Source organism: Podarcis filfolensis (genome assembly GCF_964270895.1).
Source record: "Podarcis filfolensis genome assembly, chromosome: 8".
NCBI lineage: Eukaryota > Metazoa > Chordata > Lepidosauria > Squamata > Lacertidae > Podarcis > Podarcis filfolensis.
Window position 1 is genome coordinate 59,363,349 of NC_139611.1, and position 22,665 is coordinate 59,386,013.

At 44.5% G+C, this 22,665-nt stretch overlaps 1 protein-coding gene across 3 annotated transcripts in view; it reads left to right on the plus strand.

Moving 5' to 3' along the window:
* The window catches only part of RIMS3 (regulating synaptic membrane exocytosis 3), a 62,918-nt gene that overhangs the window by 11,547 nt on the left and 28,706 nt on the right, over positions 1–22,665 (plus strand). For 2 of the 3 annotated variants that reach the window (XM_083625325.1, XM_083625327.1), the window contains exon 2: positions 21,390–21,654. In XM_083625325.1, the coding sequence (XP_083481451.1) occupies positions 21,390–21,654 (265 nt within the window). Of the gene's footprint in view, positions 1–8,771; positions 9,028–21,389; positions 21,655–22,665 lie in introns of those variants that run through there. The other variant, XM_083625326.1, reaches the window with a different exon arrangement.

Here is a 22,665-nt window from a genome sequence, read left to right on the forward strand (position 1 = left end):
AGAGTTAGTGCTTGAGACCCTAACTAACAGTTTATAGTATTCTGGGGTAAAGGAATTGTGGATTTGAACAACTGCCCTTCTATTGGGCCCTAGCAGTTAGGTGATGGGGATATATGGCAATATTTCATTATGGTCCCACTGGTAAACAGGTATTATGAAAAAGCCCAAAGTCTTCAGTACACTCTTCACTCTCCCTGCTGAAAATGTCTACCCCCTCAGGACACTGGGGAATGCAAAGTGATACAATAGTCACATGTTTCAGCGGAGTACCTTGCAAACAAATAACCAGGCATGTGACACACCTGCCAGGCACAAAGGCAACTCAAGGGCTTCCAAGGAGCTCCCCTGCGACTCAACAAGCACCACATTCTCCCTCGGTTCCACTGAGATATGTTTGTGCAGCTCCTTGGGTCTGATTACATATTGATCCTGGTGGCAGCTTCCATTAAGCCCAGTTCCCCCGGTGCTTGGCCTTGCTTCATAACCCTGAAGATGGAAAATGCAATGGCTTCCCACAAAGCATCCTGGGAACTGAAGTTTGGCAAAAGCGCCAAGAATTCATCACTAGAAGCCTTGTAGAACTGCATCCTAAGCTTCCTGGGAAAAGGGAATGACTGGGAATCTACTTTAAGATGTGTAGCTCATGCTCTCAGTAGTACACCAATGAGTCATGCCTGTTCCTGCCTAGGCTCTTGTTCTCACACCCTTTTTTTCTCTCCTCTCAGTTGAAAATTAGCATGTAAGGACCTGTGGGGGGGGGGGGGGAAGGGAGCAGGGACCACACTTTCTTTCTTTCTTTCTTTTTTTGCTTAAATTACTCTGTAAAGGGCTATATACACAATGCTGGTAATAGTCAATAATTGTTGTTTTAAGGGTAAAGGGGTAAAGGGGACCCCGACCATTAGGTCCAGTCGTGGCCGACTCTGGGGTTGCGGCGCTCATCTCGCTTTATTGGCCGGCGTACAGCTTCCGGGTCATGTGGCCAGCATGACTAAGCCGTTTCTGGCGAACCAGAGCAGCACACGGAAACGCCGTTTACCTTCCCGCCAGAGTGGTACCTATTTGAACCGCCGACCTTCTGATCGGCAAGTCCTAGGCTCTGTGGTTTAACCCACAGCACCACCCACGTCCCATAATTGTTGTTTAAGTTTTAATAAAAAAAAAACCCCAAGGAAGATCATTTTTTTCTCCATTGGTCAAGACACCTCTGTCAAATCTCTACTTTTTGAGACCTTTTTCTTATCCTTACTTGAACAACCCTTTAAATGCAAACTGAATCAAATCCCGCCCCCCATCCCTACCTCTGATTTGTGGTGCGCCTTGGGCCTAGAGGGAGAAAGCAAGTGAGTGGATGGCAGAAGTTATGGGAGGAGGTGGAGGGGAGCACAGTGGTGCCATCAGGGCCTTGCGGGCAAAAGCTTGTTTCGCACTTGTGAGTAATTAATCCTTCAGTGTGGCAACACCTTTCCTTTGGAACTCTCTGCCCCTTGATATTAGGCAGATGCCTTGGCTATATTGTTTTCAGCACCTGCTAAAAACGGTTTTGTTTCAGCAAGCCTAGCCAGGCATGTAATTTTAACCTGCCGTTTTAACATGTAATTTTATTATGTATAATGGATTGCTGATTTCATTTGATTCCACTATCCAAATACAATCTTAGCAGCGTGGGTTATAGTCACTGGGAAGCAGTAATGATATTGCCCTGATGACGTATGAATAGGCCCTCGGTGGAATGATTTAATGTGACAATTGTAGTGGATCTGCCTCTAACTGGTCCTCTTTTCTTTTCCCTCCTGCTCCCTTGAAAAATTGGGATTTGCATCCTGTGCCTTAAAAGTCTTCATCATTTGCATGCTTCCCTGTGATTGGACAGCACAAACTGCAAAGTCCTAGAGGATGCCCAGTGAGAGAACCGCATGTAAATTGCAGCGTTGGTTCTTGTTACTATGTCAGAAGTGTGATGCTCTGGCAGATCAGCTTATGGGCATCAGACATGCATCTCAGTGGCTTCAGATTAAGGGGGCTGTGATTGCTGAGCTGCTGCCACAGAGAGCAAGATATATAGAGAACAGGGATGAGGACCCATCTTCAACTAGAGGGGTATATCCCTTTTGGACCCCCACCCAGAAACAAAAGTGATTAGAGCAATGGATGTGGATTTGACCTTTGTACAGTACGGTAGTTTCTACACCCAACTCACACACCCCTCTCTGTCCTCCATGCAGGAAAGCAAGAGGTGTTATCAGAGCTGAAGGACATATCCCAACCCGGCAAAAACATGCAAGGAGGGTACAAAGCAAGGCCAGTGGGTGTTGTGACCTTGGGGAAGTCTTGGGGGACTGCATTTGGCCTCTGGGCCTGAGTTTCTCAACCCTAATACAGAAGGATAAAAGCAGGAGTCTAGTTACACGCTAATCTTGATAGCAATGGGGCAATATAACCACAGCAAATGACATGATGAAATAACTAAAATCAGTGGCGTAGCGTGGGTTGTCAGCACCCGGGGCAAGGCAAGTAATTTGCGCCCCCTAACCCGTGGATTTGCGCCCCCTAACCCATGGATTTGCGCCCCCTAACCCATGGATTTGCCCTAACCCCAGATGTTGCGCCCGGTGCGGCCCGCCCCCCCTGCACCCCCCACGCTACGCCACTGCTAAAATATTACTTAAATGGTCTCATGTTCCATCTTCTTAGTGTAATAATCATGGCACTATGATTTAAGTGAGTTTTAACTGTGAAACTGTATGTGCTCAAAGAGTTTTTCTATTTTAAACAAGGTGGCGAGCTGCTTTTTGTTGTTGTTTCTTTATGCTTCCTAACTGCTTCTTCCTTCTGCTTCTGCATATTTCCACATCAGTTTGTGATTTTATTTTTTTTAAAGAAATGTCCCCATGGAAATTCATCAGTGCATAATGTGAATTTCTCCTAAACGTACACATTTTTGTATGCAATTTTGCCTGATTATACATATCTTTGCAAAACATACTTTCCCTAATTTCCCCCTTATGCTCACTAATTGTATTTATGCATACTTTACCTTATTATATGCATTTTTGTACACACTATTCCGATGAAGAAATGCATTGCAAAATTTGGAGAACTGCAAGTTTCAAAGGATAGCTGTGTTTCAGTTCACCTCTTTTTCTTTTTTGCAACCTGTGAATCGGGAAGGCTCATCTTTAAATGCGAGCTGAACTGAATTTCTCCTCCCACCCTTTTTTATTTTTTTATTTTATTTTTTAAAATAAATTTTTATTAAGTTTTACACAAATATCGCCAATCAAACAATTTCATAGATAACATATTTTCATCTTTTGGACTTCCCTCCGCTTCTCTGACAATCATCCGTATTTAAATTTTTATCTACGCATTCCCCAAATTTAGTATCGCCTTTTAAAATACCTTTTCAAACATGTTTACATTCTTGCAATATTCCTCCCACCCTTTATTCTGGCTCAGAGCCATGTATCAGGCTGCCATTGAATTACCTTGACTGGTACCGTTTGCCCTCTTCAGTAATGACCTTTAGAAGCGCAAAATCTCTCTTAGACAGTGGCATTTCACATAGTGAACACTTGTCACCCCCCTGTTCTCCTTCCAGGAAGCACTGCCTGAACACCCCCAATCCTCACATGTTGCTATAGGCTTTATTCTGCCTGCTGATAATTTACTCTGCAATAGCGAGTCCTGACCTGGCTACTGAAGTACAAAGTATGTCTGTCTGGAAAAGCAGTTGACTGGGATAGGAGGGAAAAGGATTACATTGCTCTGCCCAAACAACAGTGTTTGGGAAATGACTTTAGCTCAGTGGTAGAGCATTTGCTGTCCAGGTTCAATTCCTGGCATCCCTAGATAGGGTTGGGACCCCTGTTTGAAACTCTGAAGGGTCACTGCCAGTCAGTGTAGATAATATTGAATTAGATGGACTAAGTTAGATGCATTTCTGTACACATTACTTGGCTGGAGAACGGTATTGCAAAACTTGAAGAAGTGTGGTTTTCAAATGATGGCTGTATTTTTGTTCATATTGTTTCAGAAAGTGTGAATTGGGCATTTAATTTCTCCCGCATCCCTTCTGAGATAACAAAACCTTGTCCAAAGCCCACATGGATTAGGATACTGAGAAATCATTTGCAAACATCTCCTCAGATGCAACGGGTTTGTGTGTACATTCACACATACTTGCCTTCTATGAAGGGGCCAATTCCAGCTTAAATGCCACTGTTGAGGTCTGCTATACATATGATGTTTCTCTTCTTTGGCCTTCCCCATTTTTGGTGACCTCCCCTGTGTGATAGGTGGTGGATAGACTTCAGCCCTCTTCACTGACCTGTGCTCTGCAAAGATTGCTCTCAGCCTCTTCTTTTATCCTGAATTGGATTAGGAAAGTTAATCAGCCATTTGATGGAGGTCTGAACCCTTCCTGCATTTCAGGATTAAGAACCTGCTGCCAGAGCTGTTAGCCACTTCTCTAACATGATAATTGTTTCTTGGCTGCTAATATATCCTGTCCACCCCCCCGCCCCGCTTCCTTGCAGTGAGGTTAGCTCTGTCTTAGGAGAAAGAAAGGCTTCGGAAGATACTGATATTGCCTGTTGGTACGACTGTGCTCTCTTGATGTCTAAGCCACAGGGAACCTTTCTTTCACAAGAAGAAAGATAAGAAAGCTCTGATTCACACATGTATGCATGTCCTTTGATGACTGCAATGCACAGAATACCACTGAAGCTTTCTGACATCAACTTAAATGCACTGCTTTTCAATAGAGTTTGTAAAGGCCAGGGCTACACAAGTGGCAGCGTGGGGTGGTGCGATCCTGCAGTGGCAGACTGGACTGTGCCACTTCAGACTTCAATTAGGGGGCAGGACACGGGTGGCACTGTGGGTTAAACCACAGAGCCTAGGACTTGCCGATCAGAAGGTCGGCGGTTCAAATCCCCGCTACGGGGTGAGCTCCCGTTGCTCAGTCCCCGCTCCTGCCAACCTAGCAGTTCGAAAGCATGTCAAAGTGCAAGTAGATAAATAGGTATTGCTCCAGCGGGAAGGTAAACGGCGTTTCCGTGCGCTGCTCTGGTTCACCAGAAGCGGCTTAGTCATGCTGGCCACATGACCCGGAAGCTGTACGCCGGCTCCTTCATCCAGTAAAGCGAGATGAGTGCCGCAATCCCAGAGTCGGCCACCATTGGACCTAATGGTCAGGGGTCCCTTTACCTTTACCTTACCATTGTTAATGGTCTCTTATGTGTTAAAAACCAACCAAACCCAAACTTCATTCAATCGACAAGGAAATTGGGAGGGAAGCTTCTAGTCCAGTGTGCTGTTGCATAACTATTCTACTTGAACAGAGTGCCCACCACCACCTATAGGCTGACGGGATATAGTCCAGTCTAGAACCTCAGAACTATGCCACTATGTTCAAGATTTTGGGCTCAGGCTCTAGCCTAACCCTGTCCCTCCTGTACCGGCTTTCTGTTTGCAAGGAGGGGTTTTTCTCCTTGATGTAGGAAAGCAGTAAAAAAATATGATTGGCCCACCAGGAGTGATGCAGTTCATTTTACCACCATATTGCTTGCTTGTTTGTTTGTTTGAAACATGCCTATATTGCCCTTCAATTAAACAGATCTAGAGTAGTTTTCAATAGCTCATAAAACGCAACACATTTGCAACAATAAGTAAAACACTTTATTGCAGCAATAAAAAAGCAATTGCAGCAGAAACGTTCTAGGCCGTCTTCAGGGACAGCCCTATGCACAATGCACTGCGGTAGTCTAACCTGGAAGTTACCCAAATGTGGGCGATTGCAGCTGAGCTATCTCCATCCATGAGGGGTTGCAGCTGGCAGAGCAGCCTTAGCTGGTGGAAGGTGCTCCATGACACTGAGGCCTTGTGGGTCATTAATCACAGAGCTGGACTAATGAGCACCCCCAGGCTGTAAATATGACGCTTTAGTGCAAGTGTGATGATTTCCAGAACAGGCTGAGTAACCCTGGACAAATGAACCGCTCAACAACAGTACTTCTGTCTTGTCAGTGCTGTACTTCAGTTTATTCATCCTAATCCACTTCACCACTGCCTCTAGGCAATGATTCAGCACATGGACTACTGAATTTGTAGGCCCACTCTCAGTGGTCATTTGTAAATGTGTGGTAATCAAAGGTAAAGAAATCAACAGATGTGCAACCCAATCCAAACTTGATATTATTATTTTTTACCCTTTCTTTATGAGGGCAAGAGATGCAGTTGTGACCAACTTTGGTTTTGTCCAGTGGAGGACTGAATCTGGAACATGGAGTGTAGAAGGAGGAGACACAGAAACTTGATACGCTTTAAAGATGAACCAAGTGTAGAACACCATAGCTTACAGAATTTTTGTGCATGGTTGACTCTTAGCCTCATCTGCCTAACCCAGGGCCTGAATGTAGCTTTCCAGGCCTCTCTGGCTTGCATCCATCTCCGGCCCTCTTCTGCACCTTCATAAGGTACTGTTGCCTGGCTGGAATGTGTTCTTGAGTTCTGATAATGCCCCTTGCTTGTCAGGATGGAAAGATTGCTCTGCCCACTTTTGTATCTGGCCCCTCCCACCCCAGAAGGTTGCCCATGAGGGGCCATTGGGCCGAAAAAGGTTCCCCATCTCTGGGCTAGAAGCTATATACTGTATGAGCTCTTCTGGGTCAAGAAGTCAGTCCTAAGGAATGGGTGTTCTCTTGGTAAGCCCTGGACATCTAAGCCAGGATTTCCGTATAGCAACTGCTGCTATTACTACTTCACCTCCTTTTCCAGGTCCTCACTCTACAGTTAAATGGGAATTTCAGTCCATTGACAAGCCTGTTAAGTTGCTAAGAGAAAGCATCTATTCCGTCCTCCATGAAACTTGGGACAAAGATATGTGAGGCTACATTTTCCTTGGTTCCTGAGGAATGCTGTTGGAGTAAATTTATTGTTCAGCAGTGGGCACTGAAACAATTCCAGGTGACTTCACTGGAGCCAGAGTTTTCACCTTAGTCTTCAAACATCTTAATTCTGGAGCCGCCTTTGTCTCCTGCACCATGGCCAGCATGGACAAACGGACATTTGGATGCATGGGCTATTTTATACTCAGCCTAAGAATCAAGTGCTCTGCAAAACAGAGCAACAGCAACAAAAACACTGCTTGTTAGAACTGAAACAATAGTACACAGATATTCAGATTCACCCCAGAATTTCATTTGACAAATTTTACGTACAAAATTTTGAACCTGAAACTCACATTTAAACATTGTGTGAAATTTTAAATGAGTCCAATTTTCAGTTAGATTTGTTGGCATCTCTCGATTAGTTTGATTTGGGCAGGTGTCAAACCTCATAAACTGTCACCTCTCAAATACTAAATCCGATTAGACATAGGCCCAGTACACACAAGCATAAATGTCACTTGATATCTAATCACTCAACAAATCTATTATGACTCTCGGCTCAATGTCACAAACAAACAAAATTCCCAGCATCCAAATTTTACCCAAGATTCTACGGTTTCAATTCACCTGATCTTGTTTGTGGATCAGCACTGAGGCAGTGCTGTCATTACCAAAGCACAGGAGAAACATTATGTGCATTGATTAACATATCATTTAAAAAGGAATACTGATGTAATGAGACCATCACATCTGGATTCCTTTCCTGTTGTGATTTAATCAACGTACTTATACGTAATTACAGCATCAGAAACAAACCCATCAAGATCCCTATGTTGCCTGGTGTTTTGATCAGTGCACATATTGCTCTCCTCCACCTGGTGGTCTGTCAGTAAGAAAGAAAAATACATTATGCAAACCTGCAGCAAACTGTGCACCTACCAATCCTGAAATTAATTTTAGAAATCATTCTAGTCAAATTTTAGAAATCATTCTAGTCAAACCAGAATCCCACAGAATGAAAACAAGATGGAATGGGGTGCACACCCACTCGTCCCTGGCATTTTGCGTTTGAGGTGCTGTGAGGTGATGCTGAAGCTCTGTCTGTGGCATGTGATCTGCGATGCTCAATTCATGCATGATACAATCACTGATGTCGCCGCCATCAGAAGATGGAATGTGTTCATTTGCAGCAACTCAGTGGCAGGCAAATTCCAAAGAAGAGGAGCCCGTTTGGAAGGATTTTAGGGAAACTGTGAGGGTAATAGGGATGCATGTGCTGTGTGCGTCACCACTTGTCAGTGATCTGATTAGCATTGTGGAATAATGAGCCGGTGATTTGTACTGCTGTGGTTGAAATCCAGAACAGTTGGAAGATATGGATAAATATCCTGTGTATTCCGATGAACCTTGAACCTTTTCCATTGAACCTTGAACCATTAGCACCGTACTGTCTGCTTTTCTGCACTGGCTCAGACCCAGCGCCGTATCAGTGGTACAGAGATGGGGGTGAATGCTGCGAGTGGGTTCAGCAGATTCTTGCCCCTCTCTACATTTCCTCTGTGGCTAATCCCTCCCTGTCACTGTATACTATCCCCCCCCCATGACAATAGAGTTAATGGGGTGGGGAGGAGGAGACACAATATTTCTCTCCCCCGTTTCATTTCTGGAGGGGAAAGAAATCCAGAGGCTGCTTCCCACATGCTCGGACTTTTCTTTCTTTCTTTCTTTCTTTCTTTCTTTCTTTCTTTCTTTCTTTCTTTCTTTCCTTCCTTCCTTCCTTCCTTCTCTCTCCCTCTCCCCCCCCTCCAACTTTTGGCTGTGAGGAGAATTGGGTCAGCAAGGTAACCATGGTAATGCTTAAGCAAAGAGAGTCTACAATCCAGCCCCCTCCCCACCATCTCCCTCTCCCTCTCCCCCCTTTTTTTTCTCTCTCTCTCTTTCCCTCCAGAAACCCTTACATTACAGATTAACTAGATTGTCAGCTCCAGCAATGAGATTTGGGGCCTGAATCCCTTCCATTTGGGGGCCACGATTATTCCGATCATTTCTGGAGGGGAGGTGGAGGGCGGGTTGTTGAGCTGCTTCCGTGACTCCATTTACACTTGGATGCAATATAGGACCCGTCCATCTCTAGGTAAGGAGCATCCTTCTTCCCACCTGCATTGATGTTTATTTTCATTGATGTTGGGCAAATGGGGGGGAGGGGGAGGGGGGTGTAGCATTACTTTTGCAATAACCCTTGGCAGTGTCAATTCTGGGCTGGCAAAGCTGAATTTTTTTAAACAAATACAGTGAGGAATTTGTCCGTCCCCCTCTGCCAAATGACTGGGTCTATGCACTGTATTTTCCTTGCCACAAAGGGAGATTTCTGTTTGCATTTTGCATGCATGGCTCTTTCAAAGAACAACCAAGCTGGCACCATGAGGCAAGGATGCTAAAAGATGCATTCTTTTGATGTCCTGCCACCTCTTTGCTTCCTAAGGGAGGGTCCTGGCAGGGATGACAGGTCATCAGGAATGTGAAATGGATGCATGATTTAAAAGAAATCTCAGAACAGTGTCTGGAGGTACAAATCTCACACATTAAGTTCAGTGGCCCTTACTCCCAGGTAAGTGGATGTATAATTACAACCTGCTCGAGCATCTGTAATCCTGTTAGCTGGTGATTGCCTCACTTCAAACACCCCCGCCCCCGCCCCCGCCCCAGTTCACTTGGAATAGTTTTTTCATGATTTTAGGAACCTGGTATCTTTGAGAATGTTTTCATTTGTTAAAAAGTCAAAAGTTGAGGGACAGAATGCTTCTGCAAGAGAAAGACAGCAAGAGTTGGGAACTGACTGAGCTTCTCTTGCAAACCTTCCCCTCTTCTTGCTGTTTATTTGGAGAGAAATGATGAGGAAACAAACAGCGGTTTGGTTTTGGGATGCTGAAGTGAATGATGGTATTAGCTGTTGTGGGTCTTACAGCAGCCACCCTGTGGCTAAATTAGCAGTGCAACTCTCAGGGTTTCTTTTTTGGAACTACCTTAAAGGCATAAACAGCCTGGGAGAGCCGAGGAAAAGGTAAACCGAAAAGACAGGCTAAGAAAAATAGATGCCTCGTCTTGTGTTCCAAAATGAGCAAATAAGCACCCACCGTTTCAGTTTTTTGCCTCACCTTCTCTTTCACATGTTGCATTGCCAGCGATCTTACTGGCATCGCTGTGGCATAATGATCTAATTTCTGCACCCACCCTAGTCTGGTCAATCTCAGCAGCAGCAAATAAAGAGCAGGGTGGAAGAGGCAACTGACATGGTCCTTTCTACCTGCTTTTAGAGAAGGCTGCTTTGATTATTGTTGTTGTTAATCATAAATGAAACATAAATTTGCTTCATTTATGAATCACTCCCAATGAAGCATATCAAATCAATTTCACAATACAATAAAAACATACAAGACAATTTCAAATCCAATGCAGATATCGATTGGGATAAAAATCTCCATTTGGAAGTCTTATTGAAAGAGGAAAGCAAGCCTTTTTACCAACACAAATGTTCCCTCATTTAGCTATCTATGGATACAAGAGGTTTGGAGGATTATTGCACCCCACATATTTCTGCCATTCATGCCTTGCCCTGTCCTGAAGCACAATTTCACTTAAAATTGTGGAGTGTTGTCATTATGATAGCAAAAAGAACTGTGGTAATTAGTTGTTCAAACATGTGCTTGGTGTGGGAGAGTGGGAATTAAGCAGACCAACAGTGCAATTTATTGGATCTCTATCTGGAAGCAAGCCTCGTTGAGTTTCATGGCGCTTACCCCCAGGTAAGTGAATATAGGGTTGCAGTCTAGTGGCCAAACTATACATGACCCTAAACCAGGAGTGGCATTCCAGATGTTGTTGGCCATTAACCAAACTGTATGGGGCTTGTGGGAGATGGAGTCCAGCAACATCTGGAAGGTCACAGGTTACCCACCTAGAAACATCACTTGCAGTTGGTGTCTATCATGTCGCTGCATCCATGTCCCCACTGTTGCCCTGAGGGGGGCTTAGATGGAGATGACTTACCAGCAGCCACCAGCACCTCTTTGACACCACCCAAACCTGAGGTCATTGCTCTCTAATCATCCTCAGACTCATCTGATAAGCCTGCTGTAATTTCTTCTGCTCCATGGCCCTGCAGGAGCAGGTGACTGCAGAAATAGCTGTGGGCTTCGCTTGCCAACTTTAAGACTTCAGATGACTTTGGTCCTCTGCTGAGACAACATTTTCATTAGCTCAGCCAACAGGGCTTAGCACTCCTTTAACAGAGGTTGGATTGCTATCTGCCATGCATGCTTTAGTTGGGATTCCTGCATTGCAGGGGGTTGGACTAGATGGCTGGTTGGAAAGAGTTGTGCATCTCTAGTAGGTTGCTTAAGAGAAGTTTGAAAAGAATTTAACTTGTTAAGAACTGAGGTTGCAGCCTTCAATCAGTCATTTGTTAGATTAGTCAGCTAAAAAGCTAGCAGGTGTTTTTTTTTTAAAGTGGTTAACTGTCTTAACACCAGAATGGGCAAAACCTGTAGGTGGCAGACAACTTTTTAAAGTGGATGTTTCCCCTTCTCTTTCACACATGACTGTAAGTTGGGTGCTGCTGCGACACTTAAACACAAATAAAAATGTCTTATTTACTCATAGAGGTATTGCTTTATTCATTTGCTAATAGAATAGAAATAGAAAACCCGTATCAGGTAAGAGTTCTTTTAATTGGCTGATGGACCTATTAAGAACTTGAATAAGATGTGTTAGGATAGCTTGAGTGCTGGTGTTGTATGGCAGCATAATGAATTTTCAAAGGGTCTACCTCAGAAACCTCAGCAGCCACCTTTGTAATTCTAAGGAGAGTTAAGTGTCTTTCACTCTATATCTGGGTCTCAGTGTTTCTATAGGAGCATTCAGATGAATCACTAGGGATCCCATTTGGATCAAGTTGGGCTCTTAGCACCTCCTTATGCACTCTTCTGACCTGGGGATATTGCTCTCCCATCTTATTCATACTCTCACTCTGACTCCCCTGTAGCTTCTTTAGCTCCACAGTCATGTAGGAACACGCAAGTTTGGAATCCACTATGGGCCCTTTAAGGATTGCAGGCAGCTTTCCTGGGAGAGGCGGGCAGAGTCACTGGAAAAAGAGGTCCTGACCGCTTTTTAAGGCCTTCACATAATTCTGGTCCTTTGCTGATAAAACATCTTTCTATAGCCCAGCTAGCAGAGGGTACATAGAACTATCCATGGTCCTGATTGTTGCTCCCTAGAACCTGCCATGACAAAGGCAGTAGTCAACTGACCAGCCTTGACCTTGCTTTTTATACCTGGACTTCTCTCCACGTAACTGTGATCTTAAGGAGCTGGTGTTGTCCCATGGCAGTGGCCTTAGATGGAAGAACTCTAAAATGTCACTTATTCAACCCAATTTGTATCAGCATGTATTCTTTGTCAGGGGTGCTAGCCAAACAAAACAGTACACTGCATTTCCATGGAGCAGAACAAAGTGGTAGGATTGGTCTGTACCACATCAGGCAGCAGATGAAGAAATTCACAGGGCATTCAAAACTCTCCCTGTTTTGAATAGGCACTGTTTTAAGGGAGAGAGCAAAACTAGAGCTTTTCTTCCCAGTGTGCTGCTTGGCTGCTCACAGAGAGTCTTCACAGAGAGTCTTCACATGAAAGAGCATTCTAAAAAACAAGATCTCGTTCCTGCTATCAGAAGAGCGGGGACCATCTCCTTTTGATGTTTGTGTCGACAAGGCCCAAGCAAAGTGGTAAGAGACAATATTTTTAGGGCCACCAGTATAGGAACATGAGATCTTCGCAATGCACGTAGAAAAGGTTTTGCACCAACTCACGAAGTGAGGAGGGATGATGGAAACTCACAAAATAGATTTGCTGCCACTGTGATAAAGTGAAGGCAAAGTTTTTCAAATTGAGCTGCTCTTAACTGGGGGCAGGGGGCAGGGGGCAGGCAATTTTGAGGTGCTCTGTAGGAGGCTGCTGTAGAAAGTGCTTGCCAGCAGCTGAAAAGCCACTTGTGAATATGAGTACCTATGCTTAAAATGTGCTGGGATTATTTTAGTCAGTTTAACTGTCATTCTTTCTCTGCAGGGAATTCTGGGCACAGTAGTTCTGTGTGCAGGGTCAAGGAATCTGTGGTAGAGAATAATCAGCACCCTCCTCAAATTCCAGTTCCCAAGATTCTTTGGGAGAAGCCACTGAAGTAGCATGAAACCAACTTTCTCCTCATTGTATGGCTGAATACCTAGGTTTGCTAACATTGGAACAGGTAACAGCAGCCAATCACTACAGGGGAAGAGCTTTAGCTCAGTGCTCAAGCAACTGCTTTGCACTGGAATGATTTCTGGCATGGGACAGATAGGACAAATAAGCAAACACTGGCAATTTCTGCTCCTGTTTCAATTTTTGTCAGAATTCTCTGACGCCCCTAGTGAAGTGCACCTAAAATGTAATGTGTGAAGTGACCCTGAGAACTTCAATTATATACCATTGAAAGCAGGATGTTACAAAAAGTGTGTGTGTGCAGTTAAGGATCTCATTATTTTGACTATTACATTACTCTTTAATTTTCACCACTGTGCTAAGTATTGCTTTGCCATTTATGGCTGGCTTGAAGGAAAGGTCCCCTGCCTCGTTCATTTTCAGAGAATAGAAAAGCGACCCGCTAACCCATTTTGTTACTAGGAGCTGGTTAACGCTCTTGAGCAACAGCCAAATCTTTTATTGAAAGGCTGGCAAGAGAGGTCTATTTATCTAAATTTCCTGGGGAACAGCTGATTTGCAGGACTAATTGAGGGCTGGGGTGGCATTGGCAATGATTTAAACTTGCCGCACAATGCCTGTCTAAAACAGAGTCCTGCTCCTTGACAATAGAGATCATTGGCTAACAGCCTACAGCCAGCACTGTCTTTGTTCTGGGCCACAAAGAAAACCTCAATTTCACATCCAAATTCTGAACTGAGAAAAGCCTGATTCTGCAACCTGAATTGATTCTGCAAATCAAATGAAGGGAGTCCCCTGGAGATTGAATACCCTGCTCTTTTAATATTCTGTTCATTCCACCTTGGGGCTTCTTAGATATTGCGGCTGCTCAAGGTTAACTTGCATTGCCAGGGGCTTAAAATATGCAGAATGGAGAGAGAATTCAGGTTCCTATCCAATATCATTGTCTTTCCCTTTGACTCCCCATCCTGCCCCCACTATATGATTGGAACAAAGTCAAGGGGAACCATCCACAAGGGAGTTCTCTTGCAGAAACTTCATTGAACTGGATGGGGAAAGCACATGGACACCATGCTCTTGAACTTCTGCCATTCATGTGCAGGAGCTTTTCCCAGTGAATGATACTTTTATTCAGCACCTCTGTTTCTAAATGCGTGAGTAGCCTGGTGTCTCCTGCACACACTGGGAAAACCAAAAACCAAACGTTCAAAGAGCAGTGCAGGGCTGTTTGCAAAAAGGCCTTCAAACAGCTCTGGACTGTGCTTTGAAGTCATGAGAGTTAGGGCTTCAAAGCACAGCATCATCTGATGCAAGATGATTGGCAGGTGGGTGGCTCTGCCTGACAAATTTGACCAGGGGTGGGGAGATAATGATCTGGTCTAGCCAGAAAAGCCTCCCCACCCCTGTGGTATAGAGTAAACTGATAAGTCATGGCTGGACCTCCAAATTTGACCCAAAAGGCCATTTTGCCCACCCAATATTCACCTGACATCAGGTGCAGGACAGGTAAAGCTGTGGCTGCAAAGGAACAATGGGAGCCTTAAAGTGAGCTCTCCCAGTTGTTCTTTTGCAAGCACAGTTTGGTTCAGAATGTTTAAAATTGGCACAAAATGCATGCTGTGCTGCTTACAGCAGAGGTTAGATCTACCCGACATCATATGATGCCAGATGATTGACAGGGGATCTGGCCCTCTAGCCAAAAGTGCTTCCCCGCTATGATAAGTAATCTGTAATTCTTTCAGGCAAACAGCAATGTTGGCAAGCACTCTTTCTGGAATCAGATCAGATGAAGGGACAGGGCTCCTATGCAGATAGAAGCAGGCTTAAGGTTCAGTCACTCTAATTCACTTCTGTGATTGGTAGACTGTCAGATAAAGGGGGGCAGCTACCCCCTCCACTCCACAAACCTGAGTTGCAAGGGGCATATTCCTCCCAACATTTTCTCTATGCTTCTCAGCAAATGGCTGCCATTCAATTTTATAGACGAGCCTTAGCTCAGTGGTAGAGATCTGTTTTACATGAAGATCCCAGATTTAATCCCTGGCATCTCCAGATAGGGCAGGGGAAAAACGTTTTCCTTAAATTCTGGAGACCTGCTGACAGTTAGTGTGGACAGTACTGAGCTTGTTAGATCAATGGCCTGACTCAATATATAAGGCAGTTTCCAATGTTCCAGTGGCAGAGCAAACCCTTTGCATGCAGAAAGTCTCAGGTTTAATCCCTGGCATCTCCAGGTAGGTCTGGCAGAGACTCCCTGTCTGAAACTGTCTGGAGAGATGTTGCCATTCAACGTAGCTAATTCTGAACAAGATAGACCAATGATCGGATGAGTAAGGTTTCCTGTGTCTCCACTAGATTTCTCCTTTAGGTTGATGAGAAACAGTCTATTCTCTATAACCTCAAGGTGCTCTGTACTCAGGTCTAGGTTAGTACAGTGGTACCTCAGGTTACATACGCTTCAGGTTACATACACTTCAAGTTACATACACTTCAGGTTACAGTCTCCGCTAACCCAGAGATAGTGCTTCAGGTTAAGAACTTTGCTTCAGGATGAGAACGGAAATTGTGCTCCAGTGGCGCGGTGGCAGCAGGAGGCCCCAATAGCTAAAGTGGTGCTTCAGGTTAAGAACAGTTTACGGACCTCCGGAACGAATTAAGTACTTAACCTGAGGTACCACTGTAATCCCTTTGCCCAGCATTGCCACCTGGAAAGGAGACTTGGGAGAGAAGCCTCCCTTCTCCAGCCATCCATAATCAGGGCCAGCCCTACCATTTGGCAAAGTGAGGTGGCTACCTCAGGCGGCTGATTTTGAGTATCATGAAAGAGCAGCAGATTGTTAGTTCTTTAATTTATCATGGTCCACTTTTTGCTGCTTATGGTATTTTGTGCCCCAGGTGCCCAAATAATTTGCCAGGCTTTGGGTACAATGCACCTTTACTGGAGGGGGACACCATTTGCAGCTCCACCTCAGGCAGCAAAATGTCTTGGGCCAGCCCTGTAAATAACAGGGATGCTTACCCAGCTTCTTGCCAGTGACTGTCTCAGCACTCTGGTCCTTTCCTTCTTACTGTCTCCGAGACTGAGTTGAGGCTCGTGTGCTGCTGTATCATGCCTATTCTGGGTAAAGGGCCATGGCTCAGTGGCAGAGCATCTGCCTTGCCAGGAAATGACCCTAGGTTCAATCCCCTGTTGTGATAGACCACTATCTGAAAGAGAGAGAGCTCCTGCCAGTCAGTGTAGAAAATATTGGGCTAGAGGAACCAGTGAGCTAGACAGAATTCAATTCATCTGGGATGTTTTCCCACACAAATTCCACTGAAACAAATGGAGGATGCAGAAGGCCACAGTAATGTTATTGTACGACACCCAACTATTTCAGTGAGGTTTGTGCTGTGGAACTTCTTTGTGGATTGTTCCTCACATTCACCAGTGTCTGCAAGTAGGTGACCTGTGAACTTTCTGACTCCAAACATCAAAATATTTCAGGCTGGTCCAGCAGTAACAATGTATTTCCCCTCTTCCTTGCCCCTTAGTGCTGTTTAGCATTCAAAATTACATTTGCCACCAGAAAGGAGGAGAAAATTATTTATTTATACCCTGCCCTTCCTCAGAAAGAGCCTAGGGCAGCTAACAACCTTTATCAATACATCTGGGGTTCCCAAAATGGTGCCTTCACCATCTGCCAAGGCTGCATTTCGCTTTAAAAAAGAAAGCTTTCATTGGTAGGGGTTGTTTGTTTGGGTGCCTGTTGTTGTTTTTTGCCTGTGCATTATTTGTTCAGGGATCCACATTTTGTCTCTTCTTTGGGGTGAGTGTCTGAACATCACTGTTTATTCTTCTTTTGTGGAATGAGTATATTGATGTGCCCATGACAGAGCCTTAGCTTTCCAAATGTGCCCTCAGGACCCAGAAAGATTGAGGACCCCTCCCATAAATCAACATCGCCAAAATCATCACGCCAAAATCACAAGGATGCTACACAAGTTGCTACAATGTGGAATAAAATGCCAGGAATTTGTTGTCTCCCAGTTAGCTCCAACCAGCTAAAAGTGCAGCACAAAACCTTTCCCGCACAAAAGCAGTCCAATTCCACCCAGGCACAGCTGGTAACTTGGCAGGCCAGTGAGAAATGTCATCTCTAGAGATCTAGAGAGTTTGCTCATATTTAATCTTTATTTTTTTCCCTCCCTTTCCTCCCCACTTTTTTCTTTCTTACCGCTTTCCTGGAAGTGTTTTCCAAGGCGCAGCCGCCTTCCCCTCTTATTACAAAGTGGCAGGGAATGAATAATTTAGCTTCCTCTAGATGATGGATGCATCCCATCACATGGGAAGGCTGAATTATTCATGGCAGGGAAAAGCAAGAGTGAGCAAGTTAGGCATCTGGGCATTTTAGAGGAGCATTGGAAGCTGCCTTATAGCGAATCAGGCCGTCAGTTCATCTAGCTCAGTATGACTACACTGACTGGCAGGGGCTCTCCAGGATTCCAGGCAGGGATTTTTTTTTTCTATTCCCTGCTTTGAGATTCTGCTGGGGATTGAACCAAAGAGTATCTGCGCACAAAGTGGATGCTCCACCATCGGGTTGCAGCCTGTCCCACTACCGTCCCTATGGCAAGGCTGAGCCACTTTGACACAGAATGGGCAAAAGGAGACATTTGCTGGGAATGTGACTAAAACCTAGGCTATCCCAATGGCAGAAGATGCCAAAGAAATTAAGTGGGGCTGCAGGTGGGGAACCTCTTCTCTGGGAGCTGAGAGTGGTGGCCATACCTTTTACTGGCCTTGCCGCACACCCTCCTTGAAGCGTGATAATGCTTTTTTACTTGCCTGGAAAGAGTGTGTGTTTGTGTGTGTAGACCTCTGCCTTGTGACATCAGCAAGCTCTAGTTTCTGAGTCTCGAAGGACACATATCAGAAAATGTCTGGGAAATAACTGGAATGGAGTGTTTTGACCATATTATGCCTTTGAAATGTCAGTTCATTTCTGGGCACGGTTTAATGTGTTGGTTTTGGCTTTTAAAGCTGTTAATGACTTGGGAACAGATTAACTGAAAGAGCCTCCTTTTCTTGTAAGTACTTAGCCAGCTCTTAAGATCTTCAGAAACCCTAGTCCGAGTGCCCTCACCAAACAAAATGAGGTAGGCCACCACTAAGGAAAGGGACTTTTCATTCAGTAGAGGCACCCCAGTTCTAGAATAGCCTTCCCATAGCTGTTTGCGCCTTTAATTTCAGGAGAGAACCTTCCTATTTTCTCAGTTCTTTAACTTCTGTTTCACAGCCTGGGCCTCTCAGTTTTAAACTGTTTTAATTTTTCAGATCAAGCCATTCTAGTTTTTATTGTTCTGTGCTGCATGCTAATACTGTATTATTTAAAAATGTGTTATTACAACATTATTAATATTGTATTAAAAGCTATAGTTCAGTGACAGGGCATAGTTCAGTCCTAGCTGCAATCTCTGGCCTCTCCAGATATGGTTGGGAGAGACTCCTTTCTGAAATCCTGATTTGCTGCCAGTCAATGTAGATAATACTGAGGTAGATGGACCCAATGGTCTGGCTTGGTATAAGGCAGCTTATATTCCTATTTTAAGGGTGCAATCCTATAGCTTATGAAAGGGGAGAGGGATACAACAGCACTTTAACCACTCATTTGACACCCTCTTAGACAAGCACCCGCAAACCCAGCCCTCCAGATGTTTTGGGACTACAATTCCCATTATCCCTGACCACTGGTCCTGTTAGCTAGGGATGATGGGAGTTGTAATCCCAAAACATCTGGAAGGCTGAGTTTGGGGATGCCTGCTCTTAGAGATGCAGAAGGGGTGGATTCTATGTTCTTCCAGATATTTCTAGGCTAGATTTAAAACAACAACAACATTGAAAACATTTTCCCTCCTGAAAGGGAAGCAATAAGTTTAGACACACTCAGAAGTGTGACCAAATTTCCCTTTGTTTGAGGACCTAACAGGGAACTTGAAGAGCTTAGGATAGTTCAGATCTCATCTGCTTTCCCATAAACTCCACTGTCAGTTTGGCCACAGCAGCAGAGGAGCCCATGTCATTGGAGAAGGCAGCCAGGGACAGGAAGGCAGATCATGGGCCTACTGTATTCTATCTGTTTGGCACTCATACCCCTAATGGATCAAATATTTAATTCACTGATGGTGATTCCCAGAGAGACAACCTAAGGAAGAGATCCTGTATAATCTGTGCATATAGGAAGGAAACTGTATCTCAGTGGCTGGAGAACTCACTTTGCATGCAAAATGTTGAGGGTTCAATTTTTTGGCTAAAGTTTCATGGGTGATAGTCAAATAAAGGTCTTTCCCAGCTCTAAGACTTGGAAGCAACCTCCCCCAACCGAGACAGTTTGGACTATAGCTCCTATCAGCCCCAGCCAACATGGCCATTGATATCCTTCTAGCTGGCTGTGCCAGCCCACATGCAGGCTCTGCCATTAGCTAACAATAAAGAAAATAAATACGGTGATAACCATAATAACCTTTTATACCCTTAGCTGTCAGTCTTTGTTTAATTATGGTGGTAAATGAAAGAACATATCAGAAGACAATGCCAAAGGACCTGCTTACGTTGTATGAAAATCACAGTTGAGCTCTGGTAAATAGATCTCCTGGGCATCAAGGACAACAAAAACGATTCAAGAGCTTCCCTGAAACTTGTTTTCTGGGTGTTACAGTGTTGGCTTCTAAAATAAGACTGAGAGTTACACCATCCAATAGGACTTTTCAAATGTAGATATAGCCATTGGGTATTCATTGAACAGGTAAAAATATGGCTATAGGAAATGTTTGGAGGATTTGACTAGATTTTCAGTAAGGAAATGATACATATTTTATTAAGAGCACTGTTTCTATGTACTCAAAAGTGTCCCATGGAGTCCAGTGGGTCTTTCTCCTAATTACGCTGTGGCTGAAGCTCCAAAAAGCACCTTTTGCTATCCTTCTCTTCAGTGTGAGAAATAAGAACATCCTGCATGATTTATGTTGCTGCATTTTTTTTAAATTTTTTTTGTTAAAGACAATTATGGTCTGAGATGCAAAACATCTCTGTTTTCTAAAGACCCCATCTGTGTGTACTGCTTGGTACTGTCATAATTCAGGGACAAATGCCATTGACTAGGCACAGCTAAATCTAATCCATGCCACGCGAGAGAGCTAAAACAGCTCTAATGTTCAAGCTGGCGGTCAGCTCTGGCAGGGTGGGGCAGACAGCAACACTCAGCAAAGCTTTAGGGCCATGGTAGCTGGTGTCCATTGAGACTGGCAGGGTGCAAAGCACGGAGGCAAATAGTAGATGGAGACAGGACCTATGAGAGGCAGAGCCAATTAATGCTGGTTTTGTTTCCCCCTCTTCTTGGTGGAACGCTCTGTCACAAGAGACTAGGGCCCTTCAGGACTTGACATCTTTCCGCAGGGCCTGTAAGACAGAGCTGTTCTGCCTGGCCATTGGCTTGGACTTAGACTGACCCTTATGTTTTTCCCTCCCCTTACTGTTTTGATCTATGGGCTACTTTTAAAATAAGGCTGCATTTTAAATTGCATTTTAACCTGTATTTTAACCCCTCCTTTATGTTTTTATTGTAATTTTACTGGTGTTAGCCACCCTGAGCCTGGTTCTGGCTGGGGAGGGTGGGGTATAAATAAGTTTTAAAATAATAATAATAATAATAATAATAATAATAATAATAATAATAATTCCCTGCTGAGTTCTGTCAGAGAAAACCTGAGACTAAGGACTTATCCACACTTCCTCTCATCCCTCTGCTCCCCACCCCACCCCACCCTGGGAGAAACCACTCTATTGTGCTCAATTGGAACAAACAGAAAATTGAGTTTTCTCTGGATTGATGTTTGCTCTTAGTGCTAAGGAATGGGTTTTCTTAGGGAAAGGAGCGGGGCAAGGAGGAAACTGCTTGGACCCATGCCTAGAAAGTGTGGGTCAAGTGGAAAACGGTTTGGACAAGCGAAAGTGTGGACGAACTCTAAGGAGGAAGAAGCTGACAGCTGGGATGGCCATCACTTGGTTTTAGTTTTTTAAGAAAAAGGTGAGTAAGGGGGTGAGGACATGTTCCCCCCCCCCCCATAATACTAGAACCTGGGACTTTTGGTCTTATCCCAGCCTTTAAAATAGGTAATTATAATGTTCAAAGTGAAAAAACCATTGAGACATTGACAGTCTCTTTCCTTGGACACTCAAGTCTCCTTTGTCTTCTGTTGCAGCTTCACCCTGCTGGCAAGGAGCCACTGAGATCACCTCAGGTGACCATGCTTAACGGGGAGACAAGTTCCTCCTCAGCCAGGAATGTGGTCCGGAGCTCCAGCATCAGTGGAGAGATGTACAACATTGAGAAGAGTAATGCAGGCAACCCGGATTCAGCTAGCCTCTCATCCAATAAGAAGCGGCGATCCAGCCTGGGGGCCAAGATGGTGGCTATCGTGGGGCTGTCCCAATGGAGCAAGAGTACGATGCAGCTCAACCATCCTGGTAGGGAGGCTGTCAGGGATTTTTGTGTGCTGTGAGATACCAGGGGAGGGAGACTGGAATCAGCCTTCATAGACCTGAGTGTTAAGCAGTCTCTATGTATGGAGGGCTGAGTAGGGAAGCCTTGGAGGACTCCCCTTAAGTGAAAACACTGCTTTTGATCATGCTCAGGGGCATCATTTCCTGCCAGAAAGCAGAAATTTTATTCATTTCAGGAAGCAGAAGGAACTCCAAGTCCCATGCTACGCGATAATAAATGACACTTGTAGATATGCTCAAGGACAGCCTTCCCCTTACCTGATATCCTCAGGTACTAGCCAAGGCTGATAGTAATTGTAGTCCAAAACATCTGGAAGGCACCAAGTTGAGGAAGGCTGCTCAGCCAAGCCACTGAGTGACTATAGTTACCATTTGTTAAACAGGCCGATATGCATGTCAAATTGACAAGCATCTCTGCCTAGAGAAGGAGTTACTCTTTCCTGATTTTAAAAAAGTAACCACAACAAATGTTCTCGAGATACAGTTAGGTGCTTGGCAATTCCCTGAGTGGTGAGAAATGCCAAGAGATTTGGAGGCTTATGTTGTTGCTGTTGCAGTATCTAATTTATTTACATATATACCAGCAGCAGGGAGGCAAACCTGCCCCCTCCGAGGTTGCAAGTTCCATCTAACTTCCTCCCCCACCAGTGGTAGAGCATCTGCTTTGCATGCAGAAGGACTCGAGCTCAATCCCTGTCACCCCACAGGTAGAGCTAGTAAATAGTCCTGTCAGTATAAATAATACAGAGCTAGATAGACCAATGGCCTGGACTTGGTATAAGGCCCCTTCCTACATTCATATGATGCTCCTTGCTTCTTCTTCTTCTGCAGAGTCAATTAACTCCCCTCTCTCGCTTACATGCACATTTTGCCCTTTCTTTTGCCTGTGGAATAGTTTCTCCTTGCAGAATTTCATGCCACTGCTCTCTCCAGCAGATAGCTTATGCTTTTTTTTGCTTCGGCTCGGCTGCGGGC